Here is a 14,212-nt window from a genome sequence, read left to right as displayed (position 1 = left end):
TTGTTGACTTCTTGACTGCCTCTCTTTGTATTGTTGTTTAGCGACTGATCCAGGGCCGAGTTCCTCAGCCTCAGCATTATTGAGATTTGGGGCTGTTTAAGTCTTTGTTGTGGCAGTCTTCCTGTGCATTGTGGGATAGCTGGTAGGACCCTTGGTCTCTACCCTCTTGATGACAGTTCTACTCCCCCAGTTTTGATAACCAGAAGTACCACTGGATGCTGTGAGACATCCCTCGGAGGGCAGACTCGGCCCTCGTTGGAAACTCCTGCAGGGCTCACATACGCCCCTCACTTTGTGTGGAGGATTTATAGTCTGTTTGTACTACATCAGGTAAAGTGTGAAACTTGTGCAACCATACCGGTCCCATTAATGCCTTTACCACGGACCTTTACTTACAGCTGTCACACGTGTCCTGTGGGCAAACGTTGAAAACCCCACTGTGAACGGTGGTATGTTTTTCAGCAGACTTAGGAGTAAGAAGTTTATATTTGCTCAGATATTTCCATTTCTTTAGTTCTTCCTTCATTCATCAAGATCCATGTTTCCATCTGGGATCATGTCCTTTCACCCTCAAGAATTCCCTTTAACATTTCTTCCAGACCAGGTCCGTCAGTGAGACTCTTCCCTCGTCTGAGGATATCTCTCCTTTGCTTTCATTTTTCTTTCTTTCTTTCTTTCTTTCTTTCTTTCTTTCTTTCTTTCTTTTCTTTTTTCCTTCCCTTCCCTTCCCTCCCCTCCCCTCCCCTCCCCTCCCCTCCCCTCCCCTTCCCTTCCTTGAGTTTATTTATTTGAGAGAGAGAGAGAAAGAGCACCAGCAGGGATGGGGCAAAGAGAGAGGGAGAGAGCATCCCAAGCAGACTCCGTGCTGTCAGTGCAGAGCCCAGCGCGTGGCTGGAACCCACAAACCTTGAGATCATGACCGGAGCCGAAGTCGGACGCCCAACCGACTGAGCCAAACAGGTGCCCCTGGAGTTTCTTGATTTTAAATGTAAAACCTCATGTCTGTCACTGAATTTGGAATAGTCTTTTTTTTTTTTTTTTTTGGAATATTCTTGACCATCATCTATTCAAACATTTTTCTTCCTTCATCTCTTCATTCTCTCCTCTGAGGCTCCAGTGACACACAAACACGAGACCAGGTCTCCTTGATGCTCTTTTTTTTCCCTCCCAATTTTATTTTTCTCTGTTCTTCAGACAGGATAATTTCTGTTGGTCTGTGTTCAAGTTTGCTGACTTTTCTGTTGCCATTTTCATTCTGCTGTTGAGGACATTGAGTTTTCAATTGAATATGTGTGTTTTTCATCCTATAATTTCCATTTGTTCTTTTTATAGTTTATATGCTGAAAATTTCTAAGATTTTTAAGTGTGTTTTCCTTTACCTTCTGGAGCATAGTTATCCCAGATATTTTCATGTCTTTGGTAAATTCAATATCTGGGTCATCTTGGGGTTAGAATATGTTGTCTCTTCCCTTGAGAAATGGTCATATTTTCTTGATTTTTTTTTTTTTTCCTATATCAAATGATTTGGATTGTATCCCAGACATTGTGGTTATATTTTGTAGGCTCTGGGTCCTGTATCGTCCTCTGGAAAATACTGGCTCTCCTTAGCTGCAGACTGAAAGTCGCCCCACCTTTTGTGGGCAGTGGCTCAAATCTCACTTCAGTTCTTGAAGCTGGGCTGGGCCATCCGTGCTCCCAGGGGAGCCCAAGGCCGTGTGCATTCATATGCAGAACTGGATCCCCCTTACTCCTCTGCTCCCCTGGGCCCCTTTTCTGACTGCATCTGGCCAGAAAGAGGGTGTTTGTGATAGAGGGTCAGGGGTCCACATGCTCACTGCACCAGTGTTGATCTCTGACTGGGGTCTGTCCTCAAGGCAAAACCATAGGGAAAACATGGCGACACTCATCCAGGGCTGTTGCCTCTTCACGTTTGGCCTCTCTCTGCAATTGTACAATTTTGTGTGCTTTTCCGAACCCTCAGGTGACCGTTTTCTGGTGCTCTGTCTAGAGTTTTTAGCTATAATCAGTTAAAATAGGACAGGTTGTTACCCTGCCATGACAGAACTAGGACGTGTAAACTCTTATTCCTTTTGACACAGGGATTATTTACAAGTATGGTTTGGAGTTTATTTCCAAGAAATTACAGTTAAGCGTATATGGTTAAAGTGACTAAAGAGGATGCTTTTACTGGGGCACCTTGGTGGCTCAATCGGTTAAGCTTCTGACATTGGCCCAGGTCATGATCTCACAGTTCGTGAGTTCGAGCCCCGTGTCAGGCTCTGTGCTGACAGCTCAGAGCCTGGAGCCTGCTTCGGATTCTGTGTCTCTGTCTCTCTTTCTGCACCTCCCCAGCTCGTGCTTATACTCTGTCTCTGTCAAAAATAAATAAACTTAAAAAAAATTTTTTTAAAGAGGATGCTTTTACTGATGAAAGATGCAGTCTATTACAATTTTGTAATTTTATGAATCAAAAACTTGGGTAAAGTAAATGAAGTAAAAATAGTTGGCAAGTTGAAGACAGTTCAGTTGGAGTCCTAGGAGGAGGATATTCAAAACACTTGGCCGTTTTTTTTAAGTTTATTTTGAGAGATGGAGAGAGCTTGGGGGAGGGAGAGAGAGAATCCCAAGGAGGCTCCACACTGTCAGCACAGTCGGCCGCGGGGCTCAAACTCACGGAATGATCTGTGAGATCGTGACCTGAGCCGAAATTGAGAGTCTGCCGCATAATGGACTGAGCCGCCCGGGAGCCCCAGTTTTTTACAGATTAAATACCGGATTTAAGTAACGAAATTAATTCCCTCAATATGCTTCATTTAATGGCTAATTGCCTACTGACAAGTTTATTCCCATTCTTTCCAAATGTCTTCTAAAACATTTATTTAAAATCAAATCAAAACAAAAAAACGGGGCCACATAGAAAATCTCCAGTTCTCTACAAAGTGTGGCTCTGCGCCCGGACTGCCGTGAGGTCAGAAGTTTCGCGCGTGCGGTCACCGTTTCAGCAGCCTGTGTGCTGGGCCTGCCCAGGGGTGAGTGGCTCTAGGGGCAGGTTTGCCGTGCGGGTCGCAGAGCCCACCCCGCACCACCGCTGCTCTGTCCCAGCCTCAGCGTGGATCTGTTTCCAGTGTAGTTTGCAGACTGAGCAAAGAGTCAGGGCCGGACTGGGAACACTCGGAGATCACTTGAACTTTACTTCGTGTGAAATTTTGAGGGCGCCCAGGAAATGCCTGCTGATTGTGGGTTTTAAGAAAATTGTTTGGGTTTTGGTTCATCAGCTGTCGGGTTTAGTGGTTCGGACGATTGAGGGAGGGTTATTAAAGGAGACCAGCCAAACTTCAGAGCAGAATCGAATTACCACAGGGAGGTTCGAGGCCGTGTTTGGGCTCTGGTCGGGAGGCTGAGCTGTCGTGTGCAGCGAGGCTGTGTGAAGGCAGTGGGGATGCGGACCCAGCACGCCGGCGACTCTCGACAGATCGCATGGCCCACACGTCTTTCCTTGAAGAGCCCGCCGGCCTGTTAAGCCCAGTTTACGAAGCCAGCCTAGAAGCTGATGCTGCTTCGGAATACTTCAGACATAGTTGAAGGACTTCTTCAGGTAGATTAAGTAAATCTAATTAGATTTTCATGTGATTTAAAAATGTTTTTTCTCCCAAAACATCTTAAAAGTGCTATCATTCCTTTACCAGGTAAGAGAGAAAGGAAAAAATAAACTGTAACGTAATCATGCTTAGAATTTTGGCGTGTTTTTTTCTTTCTTTTTTTTTTTTTTAAACGTTTATTTCTTTTTGAGAGAGAGAGAGACAGAACGCACATGTGAGTTGGGGAGGGACAGAGAGAGGAGACAGAATCTGAAGCAGGCTCCAGCTCAGAGCCCAACACGGGACTCAGACCCACGAACCGTGAGATCATGACCTGAGCTGACGTCGGACGCTTAACCGACTGAGCCACCCAGGTGCCCCTCTTCTTTTTTTTTTAAGATTTTATTTTTTTAAGTAATCTTCACACCCAGCATAGGGCTTGAACCTATGACCCTGTGATCATGAGTCACACACCCCACAAGCTGAGCCAGCCAGGTGCCCCAGGGTGTATTTTCTTTCAGATTTTTTTTTCTTTTTCAATTCTTTTTTTTTTTAATTTTTTTAATGTTTATTTATTTTGGGAGAGGAAGAGAGAGCACGAGAGCATGTACGAGAAGGGGAGGAAGAGAGAGACGGGGAGAGAATCCCAAGCAGGCTCCGTGCTGTCAGTGCAGAGCCCGTTGTGGGGCTCGATCCCACGAACTGCGAGCTCATGACATGAGCTGAAATCAAGAGTTGGGACGCTTAACCATCTGAGCCACGCAGGTGCCCCACAATTTTTTTTCATTATGCCTTTTTTTTTTCCTTTCCATATCAGGCTGTTTTAGGGAATGATGGGTAAATCAGTGTGGAGCAAAGAAGTCAGGAGCCTCTGGTTCCATGCGGCATTGCCCCCTTCAGCCCTCTCCTCCTGTATTTGGAAGAGAAGGGGTTAATAAGCGCTAATCATTTGTTGCCTAATTACCAAGTTAATAAGAGGTTCCTGGCTTTTGCTGCACCTTTCCTAGACAATCAAGAACAGAGCTCTGATTCCTTAACCTTTAGCCAGCCAGAATCACACGGAAGACCTGTTAAATAAAAGCCAGATGCTGGCCCCTCCCCAGACTTTCCGGTTCAGCAGGTCTGGGCAGGGCCCAGGAGCTTCCGGCAAGTTCACGGGTAGTGCTGATTCTGCTAGCTGAGGACCACCATGATTTTAATGACCTCTCATCTCCACTGCCCTTACTCTAATCAAGGCTTGCCTCTAGTGGAAATCATAGTTTTAGATATTTTATGCTACAGTTTTCATCCCAAGAGTTTCCCCAAGTTTCTGTAGAGTCTTCTTTTTTAAAAAATTATACAAGTAATGCATGTTCATTAAAAATCAGGAAAATGAAAAATAATCTCAAAGAAAAGTTAGTCATAGGTTCTACCAGGGTTATCTTAGTCTGTCGTTCTATTGTCTCAGTAGATAGACACCTGTCCAGCTCAGTCGGTGGAGCGTGTGATTCTTGACCTTGGAGTTGTGAGTTCAAGCCCCACACTGGGGGGTAGAGATTACTTTAAGAAAATAGGTTGATAGTCTGTTTATGGCCATACCTCCCTGGATGTCCTCAGTCTTGTCTGACCTTAGAGGGTGAGCGGGCTTGGACCTGGTTAGCATGAGTGGGCGAGCCCCAAAGCCGCATGTGTATGTGTATGTGTATATGCATACTCATACACATATACACACACATATATTGCAAAAAAAATGAGATTTACTACATGTATTTTTAGCTTTCTTTTTTATTTTTATTTTTTTTTTACATTTATTTATTATTTATTAGAGACAGAGTGAGACAGAGCACAAGCAGGGCAGGGGCAGAGAGAGAAGGAGACACAGAATCTGAAGCAGGCTCCAGGCCTCGAGCAACTGTGCAGCACAGAGCCTGACACGGGGCTCGAACCCACAAAACGTGTGGTCACGACCTGAGTCAAAGCCAGTCACTTAACCGACTGAGCCACCCAGGCGCCCCTTTAGCCTTCTTTTTTAAACCAATATAGTGAGTATTTTTTTTAGGTTGAATACAGATCTAAGTAATTTTAATTGATGCAAAATTTTCCGTTTTGAGTATTACTACCATAATGATTAGCTTTCCAGGGTTGGACTCTTCAGATTCTTGTTCCAGTTTTTTGCTATTAAAAATAATACTGTGTTGACTGTCTTATTGCATATATTTCTCTGTATTTGCTCAGTTATTAGGATTATCCTAACCTATGTGTATAATTCCTGTGTAACAGTTTACACACTTTTAAGAATCTTTGCTTGCTGAGAGATGTAAAAAATGTATTGTAGTTTAAATTTGTGTTTGTAGTTACTGGTAGGGTTTACTGAGCATGTTTACTTATCTTTGTGAATTACCACTTCTGTCCATTGCCCATTTTCCTGTTGGTTGTGCATCCTTTTATGTTTTTTTTAAAATTACTTATTTATTTTGAGGGGTGGGGGTGACAGAGAGGGAGAGGGACGCGGGGTTTGATCCCACAAAACATGAGATCATGAGATCGTGACCTGCAGCGAAATCAGGAGTCGGACACTCAACTGCCTGAGCCACCCAGGCACCCCCATCTTTTCGTGTTTATTTGTAAGATCTTTCTTGGAATGTAAGCTCTTTGTGATATGTTGAAAATATGCCCCCCAACTTATTTGACTTACATCTTTAGTAGTTCACGTCTCCTACTTCCTTCCCTTCGCAAAACAACATTTTTCTGGAGTCAGATGCTGCCCAGAATGCTTAATTGCCATTTTTGATGGCGGCATGATATTTATGTGAGCGGAGGGTACCAGCATTTGCTTTATTTGCTTTATTAGCCTCAGGGTTTAGGGACCCTCCAGTAGGCTCAAGGCTTCAGTGCGCCATCGGTGTGTTGTATTTCAGCCTCTCTCTTTCCCTCCCCAGATGCTAACCCTGAGGTGACCAGGACGATGCTCCGCTGGGTCTACACGGACGAGCTGGAGTTCGGAGACGACGACGTGTTCCTCACTGAGCTAATGAAACTGGCTAATCGCTTTCAGCTGCAGCTCCTCAGGGAGAGGCAAGTCCCGGCTGAGCTGGTCACGCGCCCCCGGTGGTGGTGGCTGAGCTTGAATTATGCCAAGCTCTGCTAATGTAAATAACTTTTGCAAGGTGTTCCTCTGAAAGCAAAGCAGTAGTGGGGAGAGGACTTCACCTCCCTTGCTTTGTGTTCTTGTAAGCTAAATTCTGCCAAAGCTTTAGGTATTCTCTTTCCTTTCACTGATTTTTTTTTTTAACCTGAGATTACATCATTGTGTGTATATTACGTAAAGAATATAAGAGAGATTACGGTGTCGAAATGCTCAGCTTTCCCTCCCGTATCACTTCCTGTGACATTTATTCTACTTTGTAATAATATAGGGCCTTGGGTGAAGTTCTTGGTCATGTTCCTTGTGTTAGAAACACATTAGCGCCTAAGTCGGGGTGCCCGGGTGGCTGGCTCAGTCTGCTGAGCGTCCAACTTCGGCTCAGGTCACGATCTCGCAGTTTGTGAGTCCGAGCCCCACGTCAGGCTCTGTGCTGCCAGCGCAGAGCCGGCTTCAGATCTCTGTCCCCCCCTTTTTGCCCCTCCCCTGCTCACGTGTGTGTGTGTGTGTGTGTGTGTGCGCGCGCGCGAGCTCTCACTTTCTCTCTCAAAAACAAATAAAAACATTAAAAAAAAAAAAAGAAACACATTAATGCCTAAGTTAACACACAAGTATACCGTTCAGGCGGTTTCGTAGCCAGTGTTTTGGGGCTCTTCATTTATTCCTGCTTTTTAGGTTCCCAAGGAGGTAGTCTGTGTTTTTTTTATATTGCATTTTCTCTGCTGCTCTCCCAAGTTGGCCTTCTCGAGCAACGGGTAACAAACGTCACCCCAAGTGACGTCAGGCAGAATGCCCTTTAGTTTTAGTTTCTGTTGGGGATGTGCCCCTTGGTGGTCAGTTAGGCTGGTGGAGTGTCTTTTATACCGTTTAGTGAGCTTGTGTATTCTCTTGGGGGTTGCAGGAATGGCTTTTCTCCCGGGTGAGCGAGGCCGTGGTTTTAGCTGACAGCCTGCTGTTTGCCCTGCGGGGCTGGTGCTCCGGGCCCACCTGCCCGTGCGAGTTGGTGCACAGGTTCCTCCTAACCCGGGGTGCCTGAGGTCAGCTTACGAGCATTCTACTGTCTAAGTCCAGTTACTAGAAACCCCAAACAGGTCTAGGCTTTGTAGGCACGTGCGGTGTTAGGTCAGCGAAGCCAGCCTGACCGTGGGGGCCTCGCGAAGAGCTGTTCCGTTTGTCGGCATGTTGCAGCGTCTCGGGGACCTGGGAATGGTTTTAACTAGACCAAATGTGATTCGTATCCTTTGTTTTGTTTTCTAGATCTCGTGAGCTTTTTTCCATTGATCTTGTCAAACTTGCTTGTAAATTAAATTGCTTTGATAAAAATGTCCTGGGGTTGGAGTAGTGTAGACACCTGTAATCAGTGTGACGGATTCTTCAATTAAAATATTTGTTGCTAATTGACTGGCTTAGGCTTCTTTACCATCAGTATTACCAGATGCTCAATTTTGTATTGTTGGACGTGGGCATTGAGTTTTATCTGTCGTGGCTTTGTGGAGGGCTGGGCTGCCAGACTCGGAAGCGTGGGGTCCAGCGTGGGCTCTTAAAAGGTCGCAGAGCGCCCACTGCTGTGCGCAGGGGAAATCACACGTCCCAGGTAGTGCAGGGATTGGGGATGTCGCAAGTGTGTGCAGTTCCGTGGGGGGCAGCGGTTGCTTGGTTTTGTAACGTAGGGATCTTGGAGGGTTGGGAATGCTGTCACGCATTTGATGAAAAGGAAGTTTTGGGGGGAAGCGTTATCAGAAAGATACTTTTTTAATTTATTTTTGGGACAGAGAGAGACAGAGCATGAACGGGGGAGGGGCAGAGAGAGAGGGAGACACAGAATCGGAAACGGGCTCCAGGCTCCGAGCCATCGGCCCAGAGCCCGACGCGGGGCTCGAACTCACGGACCGCGAGATCGCGACCTGGCTGAAGTCGGACGCTTAACCGACTGCGCCACCCAGGCGCCCCAGAAAGATACTTTTTTTAAGGAAGAATTCATAGTATATGCCAAAAATTGACAGTTAATGTAATCATTGTTTTCCTGACTGAAACACAAGCTCAGTGTGTGTCGTTTGGGAAATACAGAAGTCACCTGTAATTCCACCAGGCAGTGCTTTGTTGTTTCTCCTGTCAGTACGTTTTCCACGTCTCCTATTCGTGCATGTGGGAGTGGTGCTGGAACTAGACGGGAGTTTGTGAGATGCTGAAATATATGCTTGATTTTGTACTTTAAAAATAGTCTGCTTTTCTGCATCTGTATCCTTTTCTGTGCTGTAAAATGAAAAACACGTATTAACAACCACAAAATTCCTCCGGAGGAAAGTTTGTCTCCGTACTTTTGCAAGAGAAGACATGCATTGAGGATCTGAATTTTTAAATAAGATAACATGGTCTTTAGCTGTGTAAATCGTGTCAGTTACTAGTTCTAGGCCATCCAAATAGTGGCTGGCTTTCTGGAGATCCCAGAGTTAGGCGGAAATGAAGCGTCTGCCAGTTATAAGGAAACGTCAGTGTCCACAAGACGCATTTGAGTCTCCTGATACAAATGTCGTTTGGCAATAGAAAGCAGGAGAGTGGGATTTTCAGACTCAGCATTTGTCTGCGAAAGTGCTTTGCAAAGGGCTCTGCAAACGTGCGTGCTCCCTGAGGCTGAGCGTTAGAGCGGCCGTCCGGGGTGCTTGCCGCCGTAAAATCGAGAGGTTCCATATGTGCGTCACAGAGGACTTTGCCCCTGGGGCACTCTGATTTCACAGCCAGGTCAGACCTTGCTGAGGTGCGACGGGCACGGGCAGACATAGCACAGACGGTGGCTAGCGGCTCCCAAAGAAGCGTGGTTGCTCATCGCGGTAACTTGTTTCGGTGCCGTGACAGTTGGGCTTACAAAGTGCCCGGGTGCCTGGAGGGGAGATGCTTCTTTACACGAAGTCATCGTGTCTCTTGGAAACAAAAGACTCGAGCGCTGGTCTCGGAATGAAACAGGCGCCTGCGTCGACTACTGGATGGAGAAGGACTGCGAGATCGTTCCTCATTCCTTCCTCCTTCCTTCAGTACACAGTGTGTACTGTGTACTGTGTGTACCGCGTGTGTACCGTGTGTGTATGGCGTGTATACTGCGTGTGTACTGTGTGTGCTGCATGTGTATTGGGTGTACTGTATACTGTGTGTACTGTGTGTGTGCTGCGTGTGCTGTGTGTGTATGGTGTACTGTGTGTACTACGGGTGTAATGTGTGTGTACTGTGTGTATTCTTTGTGTACTGTGTGTGTACTGGGTATACTCTGTGTATTGGATGTACTCTGGATGTACTGTGTGTACTGCATGTGTACCATGTGTGTACTCTGTGTGTAGTGCGTATGCACTGTGTGTGTACTGTGTACTGCATATGTACTGTGTGTACTGTGTGTACTGTGGGTGTAGCATGTGTGTACTCTGGGTGTGCTGTGTGTACCGCGTGTGTACCGTGTGTGCACTGTATACTGTGTGCACTAGGTGTGTACTGCATGTATACTGCGTGTGTACTCTGTGTGTACTGCGTATGTACTGTGTGTACTGGGGTGTACTGGGTATACTCTGGGTGTGCTGTGTGTACTGCATGTGTACTGTGTGTGTATTCTGTGTACTACATATATACTGTGTGTACCACATGTGTACTGCGTGTGTACTGTGGGTATACTGTGTGTGAACCGCGTGTGTACCGTGTGTATAATACGGGTGTATTGTGTGTATACTGCAGTGTTCTGTGGGTGGACTAGGTTGTACTTGATGAAACTCAGTTGTCTACGTACATGATCCATTTGTGTGTGTGTGTGTGTGTGTGTGTGTGTTTATTTTTGGGAGAGAGAGAGTGCATGTGCGTGGGGGCGGGAAGGGTAAAGAGAGAGAATCCCAAGCAGGGTCCACACCTGCAGTGTGGAACCTGACCTGGGGCTCAAACTCAAAAACCGTGAGATCGTGACCTGAGCTGGAATCAAGAGCTGGATGCCTAACCAACTGAGCCTCCCAGGTGCCCCTGCGGGATCTATTTGGTAAGTGGGGTTGTAAACAGCAGCTTTATCGAGGGGCGCCTAGGTGGCTCAGTCGGTTGAGCTTCCAGCTTCGGCTCAGGTCACGATCTCACGGTCCCTGAGTTTGAGCCCCGCATCGGGCTCTGTGCTGACCGCTCGGAGCCTGGAGCCCGCTTCGGATTCTGTCTCCCTCTCTCTCTGCCCCTCCCCCACTCACACTGTCTCTGCCTCTCAAAAATCAATAAATGTTAAAAAAAACTTTTTTAAAAGCAGCTTTACCGAGTGATGCTTCACATACCATATAGTTCACCTCCGGGAGGGGGGACTTCCAGGGGATCCTTATCGAGGCCTAGAGCTCATGTCTGCAGCTAAGCCTAAGCCTTGCTGGTCGTGTAACGGAGATGTGCTGGTGGGAACTGCACGCAGGTCCACACGATACGGTTACATATCAAAGGAGCGAATGTGACCCATCGAGTGTGTGATGTTGCAGGTGCTGTGTATGATCAGTGAGTTCCATGGCATTACTTTCGAGGCAGCTGGGGGGCTGGGGTTGACTATTCAGAGGTTATTTTGATTCTGACCAGAACGGTCAATGTGATACAATGAGAGGCTGGTACTTCTAACACACGGTACCTCTGCTGGAACCGATCCATCACTCCTCTGCTTCTCCCTGTACTTCAGGGTTATTGGACACGGCTGGCCGGGACTCAGGTTGCAGCTTTGGTTTACTAACTTGGGACTCTCTTTGTCCCAATGACACTGTTCATCACTAACATTCTCTCGTAGATGTGAGAAGGGTGTCATGTCTCTGGTGAACGTCAGGAACTGTATTCGCTTCTATCAGACCGCGGAGGAACTGAGTGCCGGCACGCTGATGAACTACTGTGCGGAAATTATCGCCAGCCACTGGGTGGGTGAGAGATGGAGGGCTGTGAGCAAAGCAGCCTCGCGGGAAGTCAGAACGTCCGTTGTTGTTGCTGTTGGTCTGTTGGGTCTGTTCTGCTTTTCACTGGCCTTCTGTCCTCAGGACGACCTACGGAAGGAGGACTTCAGCAGCATGAGTGCCCAGTTGTTGTACAAAATGATCAAATCCAAGACTGAGTACCCGTTGCATAAGGCTATCAAAGTAGAGAGAGAGGATGTGGTCTTCCTCTATCTAATTGAAATGGACTCACAGGTACCGTAGCCGCTTTTTCCGTTTTTCCTACCTTTTCTGAAAACCATACGTCGCTTGTTTTTCTCTGAATGTCCCCCGCTCCCTCCGAGCCCTCAGCGGCGCACTCTCTGATGTGCACGTGTCTCCCAGGAGTCCCTTCAGCACAGTCTGCGCTTTTTCTGCTACGCTCCTCAGAAATCTTCCAGCCTCTGCCCATGCCCGCTTGCAGAGCCACGTCCACATGTTGAGGTAGTGGCTGCAGCGGTACCTGACTTCCTTCCAGGCACCCACATCCACCTTTGTTTTCTTTTGCTGCTCTAGGGAATTGCCACAAGCTAGTGGTTAACAGTACAGATGTGTTAACCTACAGGCGTTGCAGGTTGGAAGCCCGGTCCAGGCATCGCCTGTCTCAAACCCGGCTGTCGGCAGGAGGCTCTAGGGGAGGGTCCCGTTTCCTGATTGTTTGGGGGTGTTGACAGAATTCACTTCCTTGTGGTTGTAGGACCAGCTGGCTTAACCTGGGGCTCTCTTGACTTCTGGAGGCCACCACATCCCTCCCGTCTCAGAGCCAGGGGCAGCACAGCCAGTCCTCCTGTCACCTCTGTCTCGTCTGCCCTTCCGCTCCCCTCTTTCACTTTTAAGGACACGTGGGATCTGACAGGTAGTCCAGGATGTGGTCCCCACTCCAGGGTCCTCAATCTTAGTGACACGTGCAAAGTCACTTCGGTTGCGGACGGTGATGCAGGTTCCAGGGGCTGTGACTGTGCGGACTGCACTGCCCAATGAAGAAGTGAAGGTGGCAGTGAGGGGCGCTGGCCTGTGGGTGTCCCGTATCTGCGAGGGGAGTTCCATATGGAGCCGTAGTCTTTGCGAGCACGTTAGCTGTTCCCATCCTCTCTGCCCTCTGCCCTGGCCTTTGTGCTGCTCCCGCACCGTCCTCCTTTCCCTCTTGGCCCTGCGTTGTCTTCCATGGTGTTGTGTCCGCTCTGTGACCCCCACTGATCCTGTGCTCCCTGAACGGCGTGTGCCCTTCGGAGGCCTGGCAGAAGGCGGTCAGTTCAGTGGAATTTGTCGAGCGAACAGTTAACGGCATTAGAATTTGGCATTTATGTGAAAGAAGGTGTGTAAGGGTCCGGTGGGCAGACGTTAAAATCGCTTGTATGGTCTGCCAGCCGGGTGCTGATTTACAAACCTACCTGTGCAGCTCCCTGGGAAGCTGAACGAAGCGGATCATAACGGACACCTCCCCTTGGACCTGGCCCTGTCACGGCGACTGGAGAGCATCGCCGCCACGCTGGTTGGTCACGGAGCCGATGTGGACATGGTGGACAGGAATGGCTGGAGCCTGTTACACAAAGGAATCCAAAGAGGTAGGAAGAAGCATGTCCCCCCGCGAGCGAGCTTACTTTAGTCCAAGTAACTCTTGAAGCCTCTGCCCCTGTTGCACACATTCCGAAACGCTGCTTCAGCCCGCTCGTGCCGTCGAGTCTGTGGTCGGTGGGCAGGAGAAGCTGCGCTGCGCCTTGTCTCTTGGGCTCTCCTGGCGTCGGCCCTGCCGCAGAGGACCCTTCCTTGTAGGCACGTGACGTGTTCGCATCTCCGGTGCATCGTTTCTCCAGGATGGCGTTAGTGGCGCTTGTGTTTGTGGCTGGAAGAGAGGGAAAGCATCAGAACCACGCGTGTTGAAACATGGTCTTGGATTCGGAGTTTTCACTTGTCCAGCTTAGACTTCTTTCATGGCAAAGGGATAAAGTTTCGTTCCGTCGTAGGAAGGTTAGTTGAAATCGTAGCTGTGTTTTGAGCCTGTTGTTGTTAATAGTGGGAAGAATATGGAAGCGATAGAATGAAGGTCAAAACACTTTACTCTTAATTAAATTACAAGAGAAAAAGAATATTAGTCTTTTTTGTTTTATTTTTCCAACCGTGGTGTCCTCAATCGTTAAGTCCCAAGTGGATCCTGCTTGACTCTCCTTTGCAGTAATCGTCTTTGACAGAATGAGAAGCTGTCTAGGGGCAGAGTTCCCGCCCCTGGAATGAGAGCTTCCAAAAATGCCAAGTCTTAATTTTGTAGAGGGATAGATGACTTGGCTGGAGTACTTGGCCATGGCCGTTTTTGTGTTTACATGCAGACGTCAAAGGCAGGATGTACCAGGGGCACCTGGGGGGCTCAGTCGGTTAAGTGTCTGACTTCAGCTCAGGTCATGATCTCGTGGTTCATGAGTTGTAGCCCCGTGCCTGGCTGACAGGCCAGGAGCCTGCTTTGGGTTCTGTATCTCCTCTCTCTGCCCCTCTCCCACTCACACTCTGTCTCTCTCTATCCCTCAAAGTAAATAAACATTAAAAAAAAAAAAAGACAACGTACTGATTTCCCC

The 14,212-nt window shown here is 47.8% G+C and overlaps 1 protein-coding gene across 4 annotated transcripts in view; it reads left to right on the top strand.

Moving 5' to 3' along the window:
- Positions 1–14,212, top strand: part of ANKFY1 (ankyrin repeat and FYVE domain containing 1) — a 76,428-nt gene that overhangs the window by 32,344 nt on the left and 29,872 nt on the right. For 3 of the 4 annotated variants that reach the window (XR_013552159.2, XM_078437952.2, XM_078437951.2), the window contains exons 4-7: positions 6,497–6,632; positions 11,471–11,594; positions 11,712–11,861; positions 13,045–13,210. Coding sequence is in view for 3 of the 4 variants with exons in the window: in XM_078437952.2 (XP_078294078.2) it covers positions 6,497–6,632; positions 11,471–11,594; positions 11,712–11,861; positions 13,045–13,210 (576 nt within the window). In the remaining variant the exon portion in view is untranslated. The remainder of the gene's footprint in view (positions 1–6,496; positions 6,633–11,470; positions 11,595–11,711; positions 11,862–13,044; positions 13,211–14,212) is intronic. The other variant, XM_078437953.2, reaches the window with a different exon arrangement.

This window comes from Panthera onca, chromosome E1 (assembly GCF_046562875.1).
Source record: "Panthera onca isolate mPanOnc1 chromosome E1, mPanOnc1 haplotype 2, whole genome shotgun sequence".
Lineage (NCBI taxonomy): Eukaryota > Metazoa > Chordata > Mammalia > Carnivora > Felidae > Panthera > Panthera onca.
Note: the sequence above shows the minus strand (reverse complement) of the source record. Positions and strands in the feature narration are given on the sequence as shown.